The 13321-nt window shown below is 37.4% G+C and overlaps 1 protein-coding gene across 5 annotated transcripts in view; it reads left to right on the forward strand.

The window, feature by feature from the left end:
• Positions 1-8997, forward strand: part of ANKIB1 (ankyrin repeat and IBR domain containing 1) — an 87102-nt gene extending 78105 nt beyond the window's left edge. For 3 of the 5 annotated variants that reach the window (XM_085227420.1, XM_085227421.1, XM_085227424.1), the window contains 4 exons: positions 210-261; positions 3378-3489; positions 5337-5470; positions 5805-8997. In XM_085227420.1, the coding sequence (XP_085083546.1) occupies positions 210-261; positions 3378-3489; positions 5337-5470; positions 5805-6557 (1051 nt within the window). In that variant the 3' untranslated portion in view covers positions 6558-8997. The remainder of the gene's footprint in view (positions 1-209; positions 262-3377; positions 3490-5336; positions 5471-5804) is intronic. The other 2 variants (XM_085227422.1, XM_085227423.1) reach the window with 2 other exon arrangements.
• Positions 8998-13321: the final 4324 nt, after the last annotated feature.

Consider the following 13321-nt stretch of genomic DNA (forward strand, 5'->3'; position numbering starts at 1 on the left):
TGATTGAGATAATTGGTGGGGTTTTCTTTCACTTCTTTAGTATTTATATTGCAATTTCATGGTTTTCTAAATGAGTTGCAAGATAAGCATTAAAGGAGAAGATTTAAGAGTGGTAGAGTTGCACTGTTTATATGTTGATAGGTTTTGGAGCTATTTATGTCATTCATACTTTGTTCCAACTCTAAACTTCATTTCTCTTAACTTTATAGCTTTGCTGGTGGAACATGGGATTGGGAGTATTTGGGATTTGCATCTCCTGAGGTAAACTATTTCTTCTTACATATTTAAATTAGTTCTGCATATTCTAGAAACACAGGTATGATTGTGGTCTGCATGAAGAGCTTCCTTATTTTGATACAAAGCATCTCAAGTTGGTTTAAGCTTACCATTTTATTTATTTCACAATAGAAGGAAATATATATATGAATACCTAACTGTCCAGTGACACTAACATGACTATAGTTACTTAAGATTACATAGTTTTCCAAGTACGTAACCAGTTTTAGAATAAACTGGTTTCTATGTGCTGGGGAGCCTTAAAAGAATAAATAAATAACACGGACGTAAATGACTTTTCAGGGCAACATTATTTCAGCAGAATTTGGCGAAGCCTAAGAAATTCCTGTCTTTCTTGAACAACTCAGCAAAAACTTACAGACATATACCCAAATATTGTTAAACATTTGAAGTGTTTCTTTTCTTTTTTATATATTACAGCAGGATGGAATTTGCTTACTTAAATGAGATGATCTTCTGGTATTTAACCGAGAATGAAATCAACAATTTTTAAATGAATATTTCTCTATCCACATATGGGAAAAGAGTATATAATTTTCAAGACTTCAGTAAAACAAGAAGCTTCCTATAAAGCTTGCCTTTATTATCTTAACTTTATTTTATATTCTGAGAACATTAGATTAAAGCATTAAGTTAGGAAGGAAGCTTCATCTCAACATTTCCTTGCTGCTGTTTTCTTTCTAGCTAGTCATTTTAAAGCATCCTGGAAAACTCCATGTACTTTTTTCTATATATTTCCTTTGCTATTGTTGTTGGTGAGCATCATGCTGGTGAGAAAATAGCTTGCTTCTTTATAAAACATCAACTTGCTTCTCCTGTCTAGTTCCTTTAGTCCTTTCCTTTGAAATAATACCGTGTTTCAAAATACCAAACTCATTGTGATGGTATTTTATTGTTAGTGGAACTGGTTATGAGAAGAAGCTGATAAGCAGTATGTTGATAAGCTATTTAGCAGCAGGTGCCATTGCAGTCATGCTTAGATGATAGCTTGTAAGTTTTTATGATTTGCCTAAATGTGGCACTGCATAATGCAAGTTGGCTTCTTTGCTACATAGAGAGGAAGGATACTTGCAACCACCTATGCTAAATGAATTTTGTAGAATTAATATTGGTCATTGTTTATTTTAGTGATTTTTTTCAATACAAAGTTTTTGATGTAGAGCTGTACTTTCACGAGAAGATCTGTGCAAAACGAAATCTCAGTGGGTTTAGCAAAGAATGCTGATTTTGAATGTCCTTGTGTGAAACAGTGATGTTCCTACCCAACAAAATAAAAGTTCCTTAGTACAGATTTAAAAAATTGTTGCAAGTAAACAGAAGTAAAATTTTAGCTGCAGTAATTGAGTTGCATATTTCATACATTGAAAAAAGAAACCAACAAAAGTATAGTTAAGAAGCTATTGGTAAAATCTTTTGAAAGCAGATGAAAGATAAGATCTGATATGCCTAATAAACTTTAGTGTTCTGTGATCACTTCATGTTATTCCTTATCTGCTTCATAGTGACACAATTATGTATGTTTATATATAATTCATTTATATTGTTTGATATCAAAATTTCATTTCCTGTTCTTTGGGGGTCTGCCTTCCATTACAGGAAATGCAGCACTCCTTAGGAACTGGAAGGACAGCTGATCACTTTGTGCTTGCCCTGTTTTTTATTCTGTCCCATAATAAGTACCTACTATTAACCACTGCTCAAAACAGATTATTGGGCTAAATGGACCTTTCATGTGGTCAGTTACAGTTATTTTTATGTTCTTACAATTTTCATGGAACAATTTCTTAAATAGATAAAAATCTTCTGATACTGATCATTTCATGACAGTTCTTTTTAGCTTGTATATGTCATCATGAATAAGAGCTTGGTCTAGATCACTTAATGGAAAGACTACATAACATTACAACACCATCAAAATTAATAAGGTCGTTGTGTAAGAGAACTGACACTTGTTGATTTAGATGTTGAGATGTTCTAGGACACAGACTAAATGAAAGAAAGCAATGTTAATGGTAATGCTATCTTTAAGAAAATATCTGGTCAAAGGAAACCTTTGGATTGCAGATTTCCCAAGATGGATCTTACGGAAGAAAGGAATATTCCTTTCTGATGAGAAAACTATTACCCGTGTGCCTGATTTTATTCCCTTGTGTAAATAAATGATTGTGATTAATGAAACACTGTAACTACACAGTCAGGTACTAGCAAAAAAATTTGCGTTCAAGCAGAAAATTAGTTTCTCAATATTAGCAGAGGAATTTAAATTGTAATAAAGATAAGTAACTCTTGGGATCTTAGTGTAATATAGTCAGAAATGAATTTATCCCATAGATATTATGCAAACTGTCATTGGTAAATACATACAGCATGAGAAATTATACTCTGCAGGAGTTCAGATTTGTGGGGTGTGGCTTATTATCAGCTCAGATTAGGCAACAGTAGGAAATTTGTAATTCATGGGATAAAAACCTATCAGTAAAACCATGACAGTTGTTCAATATGAGAGTATCAACTGTGGCTGTTCCTGAGCCTAGAGCCTGGGAAAAAAATAACAAGTACCAGTATGTATCAGCTGGCTTTCTATATTTTTCCAAAGATTGGAATCTTTGGATTGGCCATTGCTGGCAACAGGACCCAGACATAACCTATTTGTCTAACTCACATTAATTGCTTTAATGTTCTAAAGTCTCTAGGTATATGTTTACAAAAAATGTGTGTGTATGTGTGTAAAGTTTGGCATCAAAGTTTTTAAACACAAAAAGCGTACCTGGAATTCTTTAAAAAGGAAGATTGCAAGTATTAAAATGTTGGTAATGCCTCAAGTATTTTTATTTGCTAATCCATTATTTTGTAGATTTAGGATTACCTGATGATTGCTTTTTGGATTTGTTTCTTTTTGTTGAAGTGTGATGCATGATACAACCTGCAATTTACTTTTCTACAAGCAGGTGATTTTATAATAAAACTATAAAATCACACATTTTTTATAAAAAAAAATTTTATAAAAAAATGTGTTGCTTGTTGCATCAGAAAATATTACTGCATGCTGCCCTGTGTTTTGTAACCTTTGGTTTATGCAGGAATATGCTGAATTTCAGTATCGGAGGAGGCACAGGCAGCGTCGACGTGGAGACATGCACAGTCTGCTGAGTAATACTCCAGATCCCGATGACCCCAGTGAGAGTACATTAGGTACGCTCCTGCCTGGGGCTGCTTATTCTCTCTTGCTGCTTCAGAAGTTGCTAGTAGCAACCACAGTGTTTGTTCTTCTTGGATGCACTTTAAACGAGTTTCAAATATATTGTTATATTTTACAGAATGCAATGTTAAACCTTACTCTTGCTCATTTGCATGTGATTTTAGAAGAGCTGCTGACTTTAATTGTGGCTGTTGCACCTTTTAAAGAGTTTTGCATTGATATTCCCTGTAACAAGTCCGTAGCTATTTAGAGTAGGTTTGCTTTCCTGAAGAGATTTTGAAAAAGGTGTATTTCATATGCTAGTCTTATCTACATACCACCTTTTTTAATGCAAATTAAAAGAACCAGTTGTGCCTAGAGTCTAGACAAGATTCCCTCTGCTACGGGACTGCTGGATGATAGCCATAAGACTATATTACAAAACCCTGCTCAGAAACTCCTGCATTGGCCAAGTACTGGAGACAAGTTGGCATGAGCTATGACTGTCAGCACGCTGCTCTCCCAGGCAGAGCTATGTTAGCAGTGAAGTAAGGTCACTGTCTTTGGCTCTCTGTGCTGTCTGCATCCTGCCAGGAGCCTTTGCAAAGGTACAAAAATAGCTCCAATCCAAATGGTCTTCTGATTCTGTTTCTTCAGAGCTTCCAGGTGTGTGCTTCACTTCTAAGCCAGGCTGCAAAATTCTCATCTCTGTGTCTTATGAATTTAAGCCCTATAGCTTGTATTTTATTAACAGAGAAAAATTAACAAATACATTCTTTATTTTAGAAACAAAAAAAAGTATTCTGGTGAACTTTGGTCTTTTGCTATTGCAGGTAAAATGCAAAACCATCTTACTAGTTTGAGAACTAGAATTTGACTAAACGCTTGGATATTTAGTGACAGTGCGCACTGTTATCAGAGAGAATTAGTTTGTCCACTGTGTTTCCCTTTGAGTTTCGAAGTGGAAAATTCCATTTTTCAAATTCAGAATAGTTATTTTCATTACAGAGTAATTTTTTTGAAACAGTATTCTATTCCTATTTTTCGTTGGTTGCTTTAAGAGAACAGTGATTTTAGTGATTGCTGACATATACACTAACAGCTCTGCTCCTAACTGTGCTGCAGTGTTACAGTAAAAATTAATGTAGTGTTAGCATTACAGATGAGTTGTTGTCTTCGTGAGAACAGAAATGGGACAACACCAGTTTTAAGCCCCCCTGCAAATGAATTGCATGCTGTGTCCTTTGCTTAAAATAAACTGTAAGCTCTAAGTCACACTGAATTTCCATAGTGTCTTTCAGGCCAGTGTCTAACTAATAGCAGAAAGGCACTGAAAATAGGGTATTAGTGAGAACATGCAGAGTGTCAAACAAAGAAGCAAAAGGACAAAACCAAACCCATATAATTTGAGACTGAGTGCATGCTGGCAAAAATTTCCAAAAGGAATTGTAGAGACAGATTATGATGGGTGGCAGATTGAGAAAGAATACAGAATACAGGTTGCACAGAGAGGCAATGTGCAGTATTTTTCAGGACTTTCCATAATTCATGCACATGCTTTGGAAGCATTTTGCTCCCCCTGCCAGTGAGCTTATGCTGCTGACAACATAGCACATTCTTTCAGAGGGTGAAAGAATGCTATTGAGAGTAGAAAGGCACAAATGAAACAGACAGAATTGTTTTGTCTCCATATAAGAGTTGGTGTAAAATGAGTGGTTTTGGATAAATCTGTTCAGAGTGAATAAAAGGCCAGAATTACACAGCTAAAACCCAAAAGGAAGGCAAGAGATTGTGTCAGTAAATAATGATGAAGGCATTCTTGCTTGTTCTTCAAATGTATTTGTTTGAATTGCCTGTACAGACACTCAGGAAGGTGGCAGTAGCAGAAGACATGGCACTTCCATGGTGAGTTCAGCTTCTATGGGTATTCTGCACAGCTCTTCACTTCATGACTATACCCCTGTCAGTCGCTCTGAAAACCAAGATTCTCTGCAGGTATCTCCCCTAATCTCTTCTCCAGTCTCTCTGTTTTGCTTGCCACCTTCTGCTCTGCTTTTCTGTATCATTTTGTCTCTGCAAATTTTCTTAATTCTTCGATGAGAAAGGGAGAATCTAGGACAACTTGTACATTCTCACCGGTAAGAATTGTTGAATGATTGTTACTGTAACAATAATTAGCTTTTAATTTGTTGGCAACTGTGTCAGTAAAAAATGATTCTGATAAATCACGTGTCAGTTAGTCACAGATTTGAGACCAAATTGCTTTTAGTCCAAAATGTGTTACAAGATGAAAGTTTTATTCTAAAAGCAACCTTATGTATTTCCACAGGCCCTGAGTTCTTTGGATGAAGATGACCCAAACATCCTGCTAGCTATTCAGTTGTCATTACAAGAATCTGGCTTAGCCATAGACGAAGAAACTAGAGACTTTCTGAATAACGAGGCATCTTTAGGAGCAATAGGTACCTCTTTACCTACAAGATTGGACTCTGCTCCCATAAGTATAGATAACCCAAGAGCTGCTTTGAGCAGCTCTGAGCTGTTGGAACTCGGTAACAGCCTGATGAGACTAGGGGCAGGCAGCGATCCTTTTTCAGCCGATCGACTTCATTCACACGCCTGCAGCGATACAAGAGGTGGATTATACTCAACATCTAGTGATGCTGATTCCAGTAGTCAAGATCCCAATACCAATGAAAATCTTCTTGGAAATATTATGGCCTGGTTTCATGACATGAATCCACAGAGTATTGCTCTGATCCCTTCAACAAGTACAGAAACGGATGAAGATTCACAGCAACCCAGTACTGAAGATGGGTCAGTAGGGCGGGCAAATGTTAGAGACACAGGGTTGGAACTTCAGGAAGAGCACGCGCTATTTGAGGATGCACTCAAAAATGAAGGCAGAGGAACGCAAACAGAGGAAGGCGCTTCTGAAGAAAACATTATTCCAGGTGAAACAGTTTCACAAGGTGGTGATAATACCAGGGAAGTAACAAGCACCCTGGATGCTTCAGGAGATGCTTCAAATCAGACTCCTCAAACCTCAAGCGAATGGATTGAACGTGTGCATCTGGTATGAACAAAAACTAAATCCGAAGTAAACGAATGGCAGTGACAGATGGTACAGTATGTGGAGTAAGCATTATGGAGGCTTTGATCCACATAACTACAGCTCAGTTGTAACCACTGACATAACAATGGATATTTAGAGGTTCTCTTGAATTGTAGTTCTTTGTAATAATGTGAACCTTCAAGGAATATCCTTTGCATTTAATTTGGTAGTACTTGCCTCTTTGCTCTCAAGAAAATGGAATAAGTAGGTTGTATTCCACATTCCTAATACAAGGCAGCATCTGTTTAGCCTTAGGTTGATGACCCTTAACTTTAAAGTTTGGATTAAAGGCTTACACTGATTATTTTGGTTGTTTTTTCTAATAAATAGTTTATTCTTTTTTTTTTTTTTTTTTTTTTTGGAACTCATTCTTTCACCAAAATAACGTTTAGCAATTTATTTGGGGGTTTTGTTTTGTTTTCCATAACCTTCCCTTACTCATTTGTCATTTTTGTTAGCAGTGTGAACTGAGGTATTTAATGCTTCTCTTTAGTACTGCTCCAGGAACAAGTTTTAGGGGATATTCCTTCACATTAAAATCAAGGATTTTTTCATGTCTAATTACAGTCCAAACGTGCCAAACTGTGAATAGTTAGCTGGCAGTAGCCTGATCAAACAGGGCAGTGTTACTCTATCAAACTAATCCCACAATTCTTAGCAGTGAAAGAAACCACTGGGTAGCATTGCTTCTCTAAATTTAACTGGCATGTGTTGCCATGGTGACTGCATTTAATCAAATGTAGCCTGTATCTTAAGTTAATAAAACCTAATGCTGCTGTTAAACAGTTATTTTAAATATTAAAATACAGTCAATTAGCAACAGCTATGCTGTATTTTAAGAGACACTTTAATGGAAGTGCAATCATAGTTCTTTGTTTTCATAATTCTACAAAGCATTCTATGCACTGATAGTGCAATTACTTTTAATGATAACATTTTATAAAAATATAGGAATACAGGATTTTCATATATTAGCCAGTCCCACAGTTAAAGTTCAGATAACAGATTCTGCTCAACATGTTACGGTGCCTTTGCCAAACCCAACTGGATAGTTGCCACAGTTAAACAAGTAATTCAATTTAAGTGTCTGTTCTGGAGTAACTATGCTATTAATTGCAAAGACCTCCATACAACCACCCATGGCCTTGCCTTTACAGTAAATAACTAAATGTTTAATCAGTGTTTTTGCATAAACAAAACACTGCTAGGTATTTGTTCAATTGCACAATACTCATTTGCTGTGTGATGACTGTTTAGTGTTAAAAAAAACACACACACAAAAAAACCCCTTCCTAGTCGTTGTACCGTGAAAATAAAAAAAATACTGGTTCTAGATTTGCTTAAAAGCATCAATCTACAGTTAGTGAGATACAATGGTACAGTATGTAATTACAACTAGAGTAAGTTGTTGAAATGGCTGTTTTAATTACATATAATCAAACCTTTTCATAACACAAGCAAATTACATACACTCCATTTTAAGTTTTGCTTAACTGTTGCCAGAAACTTCTTGATATGATATAAAAGTTTATTACTACTGAGTGTGTATAGGCAAGTGTCATGATAGCAAAGTTTATGTATTGATTACTGTGAGTTCTGAGTGTTTTGAATTCATGCAAATCCTGCTTTTGAACCTTGCAGTCACAAGGTTCGTATTAGTAAAAAACAAAGTAAGAATATTTTACCCTTACCCCTTAACAACCTAGATCATTTTGCAAGCGTCTTTAGAGGGAATGGAATAGAATAGTCTCAACTCATTTACCAGCTTTTCCTCTAGCTGCCCCTTTCCTGACATAATCATGAACTTTTGGACATCTTTGCAAAATACCTATTTAAAATTGTTCTACAGTATAAAATCCTTCAACTAAAGCAGTTCTTTGTGAACTGTCAACATGAATTGGTCTGAAAGTTGTTTAGCTCACATAGCTTCCTTGAATTTCTGGATAGGAAGATTCTCACAAAGATTGTGTGTATTGCATTGAGATGTCTTGCAAAGCTGCAGTAAGATACGTTAAGAGTGCTCTCTGTGAAGATAGTGAAGTTTGTGGGTTCTGGTTTTTTGTAATTTGGTTAGGTTGTGCAGTATATTCATTGTTTCCGTGTTACTCTTACGAGCATGAAATTAGCCTATTAAATTTGTATTTTCTTGGTACTTATTTTAACACCATAGTCATTGACTTTACAATTCAAAAATAAAGTTTGGCAAGACTATTTTGTAAACCTGTTAATTTTATAATGTAAAAAATTACTCTAACCTTGAATTGTTATTTGCACTTTCATAGTCTATACTTGATACATTCCCACTTTATATACAAGTAGGATACTACAACCATGTAGATGTTTGGCCAAATGAATGCTGTTAATAATATGTAAAATTCTTTGATTAAACATTTATTACTTAAACTAATTCCGTTCTGTCTTATCTCATCTTAGACTTACTGTACTAGATTCTCAGGACTGATGATAGAAGTTTTTAGAATACATTTGGTCCCAAGCCAGAATAGCAGGGGACGATAACAGTAAGATGAATGTTTTGATTTGAAAATATAAGGTACTTATTATATTCATTAAGCTTTGAAAACCTAAAGTAGACAGTTCCACTTTACTTGCCACAGCCATATTGTGCAAGTATGTTTTTGTAAGCTGTAATGCCCTGTCAGTAAAAATAGTGGTGCTGAAGAATGTGGAGAGGTGGTACTAATCCTTGAGGAAGACACCATGAATTAGTGGAACTGACAGCTTGTGATGCTGAAGCGTAGAACACAAAATGTCAAAACTGGTCTGTTTGACCAAGGAAAACATGGTGGTCTGAGTAGTGCTCCTGAATTGTGTCATATCCAGTCTCTGTTGTTAGCAGGAAATTCCAAACTATCCAAACAAACACTAAACTATTCTGTTCATTGTTACAATAATTTAATTAGCTTCTTGAAACAAAAATGTCAAGATACAGGAGAGCTTCTAAAATCCAGTGCACAAAATTGGATTAGTCACTGCAAAGCACTTCTCATCACCTGTTGCTGCGGTGTCGCTCAATATGCTGCAATTAGCAAAAGAAAATGAGTTTTACTAAGACACTGAGTGTTTTTTTTCCCTAATAGCAGCTAGTATATATTCATATATAAGTATATATTCAAATTTAAGACATAGTTTCAGAGGTGTTCAAAATCACAACATGCTTCAAAACCAGACACTCCTACAACCCAGTTTCAGAGCTCTCTTGATCAAGGCTGACTTCATAATTGCATTTTCCTCCTCTTCTCTCCCAGCACACGTCATCCCACTGTAGTACACACAGGGGCTGATAAGAATGGAATCCAAATACAGATACAATGATAGCTAGTTTCTTTACTGAAAATTATCTACACAATCTACTTGATATTACAGAATGTAGTGATTATTGTCCTTATTACTATTCTGCAGATCAGACAGATCTGGACAATTGAAAACCATAGGGAAGCCAGTGGTAATGCAAAATTGAGCGTCATTTCTAACCTTTGTTCCTTTTAACTGAAGAGTAAAGTACAAGATGTGCACAAAAAGGAGGAGATAGATTCCCTGTTAGCAGTGCATGAGATGTGTTTTCTGCCAGTCTTTGTACAGGGGTAAAGGAATGAATGAAAACTTAACTTTCTGCAGTGATATGTGTGCATTCCAATTCAAAACTATGCAATAATAGAATTTGTATTGTTCTCTAAATATATAACAACATGAAACACTTCAAGCCATTCATAAAAGATTTACTGAAAATAGAACAATGAAGTAAAAAAATATTTCCAATAAACTGCAAAGCCTTTTTTCTCCCAAGTTTTCATAGATACATAGGGTTGCGGCTCACCAAGGCTGTTGTTGACGGGATGTTGTCATTTTAAAATTAAGCAGGTCTTCATCTTTTCAAAACTTCTTTCTGCAGTGACATACGAAATTTAGAAGAATTTTGCGTGTTTTCTTTTTAAATCATTTGCATGGATGTACAGATACATGGAACGTTTATCTGCAGAGGATGAGACAAACAGTCACAAAATGATACCGTGAACCCACCACCTTCCGGGGCTGCAGAGAGGCTGCAACTGCACAGCTCCTCAGAAACAGGTTGCTGTGCATAGTTCCATGTCGTGCAAAAACTTGGGAGGACTTCGGCACAGCTTTAACCTTTCAAACACTGCTACATCCCAAATCCTCAGTAAGTTTGGCCAAAACACCCATGTGAATTTATGGGACCCAGCAATAATTCAGCAAGTGGCTCTACCTACAACCCCAACAAATAATTCTGGCAGTGTCCCTCCAGCACGCTTCCCGACAGAGCTAACACAGCAAGCAGCATGCTTTAGTGTCACAGCAGTGTATGCATGCACTTGACTCTTACAGCCTTACAAGAAGTCAAAAACTCACGTGGGACCATGAGCTCTCAATTGGAAGGTTTTTGAGTAAGGGTTTGAAACCCAGATTTTCCACGTCCCCCAAACATTTCTTTGATCACAGGGCTATCTTGGATTGTAATGCTGAGTTTCCATTCTGTGTCATACAGATGCACAGAGGCTTAAACTGGAGATAGTACAAAACTATGTGGAGCAGTTTTGGACATGGACCCCACATGGACAGGTTGGGTCACAGCGCGCTGAAGGACTCAGCATTTGCAGCCTTTGATTGGCCCTGGAATTGGTTTTCTTAGTGTTTGTGCTCTGAAAGCCTCTCCTGGGGAAACTATTAGGACAGGCTTCAAGAATACAGCCCTGGGCAGTGTAGCAGAATGACAAAAAAGTGCAGATGAGGACGCAAAGAAATGGGGGCAGCGGAGTGGGTGCCTACCCCAGAGAAAAAGTTCATCCAAAAACACATGCAGTGATAACCACAAGTAACCAGTTCAGTGCAACTGATGGAACAGGACAAACAGGTATCTTATTTTTGAAATCTAAGTGTAATAAACTAGTAATGGTAAACTGGATCTGCTTTACATTTAGTATGAGATCTTATCCAACTGCCCCATCTCCTTTACATTTTTCCACTAACAAAGAGGAAGTCTTTATAATTAAGATAATTTACACGCACAGTAGAAATGTGCCTCCAGGAATCGGTGTTGTCTTGCAGCTGTTGTACTGGCTTATAATGGAGGCATGGAAGTATTCCTTAACAGCAAACTTGCATAAAGACAATGAACTTCCCTTGTCACAATTACCAGTAGCACCTATTTCTCACAGTGCAAAGAATAATAGAAGTGCCAAGTGAGGCTGCACCCAAGGATCACATTATTCCATCAGCAGTGTAAAGGCTAAAAACCAAGACCAGAGAATTTTTACTGGAGCCACAATTCAACCTAACCAATTCAAGTTCTGTTCAAAAATCACAGCTATTTGGATGAAGCAGAAACAGCGACATGTAAAGATAACCAGTTAAGCAGGAAACCTGTACTACAGGATTTCCATTTCCAAGAAGACTCACTGGTGAAAAGGTAGCCCGTTGTTCCAAAAATAAGTCCTAAGGGCCTGAAAACAACTGCAGAAATACTTCTGTTAAGAGCTGCATTTTCACTGTTCTTGTGTCACAGAAGCATTCTCAAGAAGAATTATAGCAGTTTGAGAGTCAGACTTAACATACTCTTCAAGAATGAGGTATGTGTACAAGTATTATCTCTGCCACTGCGACATGCCTTGGGCCTGAACTCAGCGACCTCAGAAAATGGGGCTGGTTCTTGGCTCCACCATGCTTTTGAATGAGGAATCAAGACCTACATTTGCTAAGATATATGCATGCTATTCATGTGAGTAATAATTCTCCAATACATTTCAAGAATAGCATCCCTTGTAGCTAAGGTAATTAAGAGAAAAAAATGCCCTCATAAGAGAGCTAAGGAGCATATGAACCTTAGCACAGGACCATGTGGAAACACAGACTGCACCAGTTGGGCAGTCGTGCCCAATTACATGCATTCACAGCACAAATATTTCCAGACCAGCCCTCCAGGTGCATCCTCTGCAGAGTGACACAACATTGTAATAACGGATTCTTCAGATAGGAGCCAGCAGATACAGGAAGCTAAGAAGAAGCAGCGCAATTAAATTATTGCAGAATAATTAAACTATGTAAGCAGGGGTTGCATGGAGCATATGTGGATATGCAGCACTTCTAATAATTAATCATCACCATCTGAAAGTTCTCAGGACCAGTGGTCAGGGTGCACTCAGCCAACTCCAGGTGGAACTCACATTTTTCTCCTGGTTCTTTGTCTGACCACAGGAGAAGTCCCTTGGGGTAGGGATGGGTTCTGATGGCTCCAAAGAGCTCAGCCAAGAGAGCACTTCTCTTTTGCTGAGGCTAAAATAAAGTAAAATAAGATGAAAGTGTGTGATAATGCAATAATAGATGTAATCCCCAGCTTCAGCTAAATTTATGCTGTGCAAAATCCAGCCACCTACATTAGGCATTTCCGACTTAGAAGCCACAGCCCAACACAACCCACTTCAGCTTCAGAGAGCCTGGTTCTACTAAGGGGAATCTAGAAACAAATAAAGATGCTCAAAGATTAGGATCACCTTCGCCAAATTTGGGATCCTAGCTAGGGGAACAGAGGGAGAGGGCTTTTAGGAGGTCCTGAGCTCCTTCCCCCTGCACCCCCTGGGCATTCAGCAGCTCTCCCATCACATTTCAGCCATTGCCTTTCCACCCCCCTTAGCCCAGGCAGGGGGCGGTGGGACAGCCAGGGCAGCCCCCAGCAATCCGTGCTGGTGGTTCTAAGG

The sequence above is a fragment of the Meleagris gallopavo genome, chromosome 6 (assembly GCF_905368555.1).
Source record: "Meleagris gallopavo chromosome 6, MGAL_WU_HG_1.1, whole genome shotgun sequence".
Classification (NCBI taxonomy): Eukaryota; Metazoa; Chordata; class Aves; order Galliformes; family Phasianidae; genus Meleagris; species Meleagris gallopavo.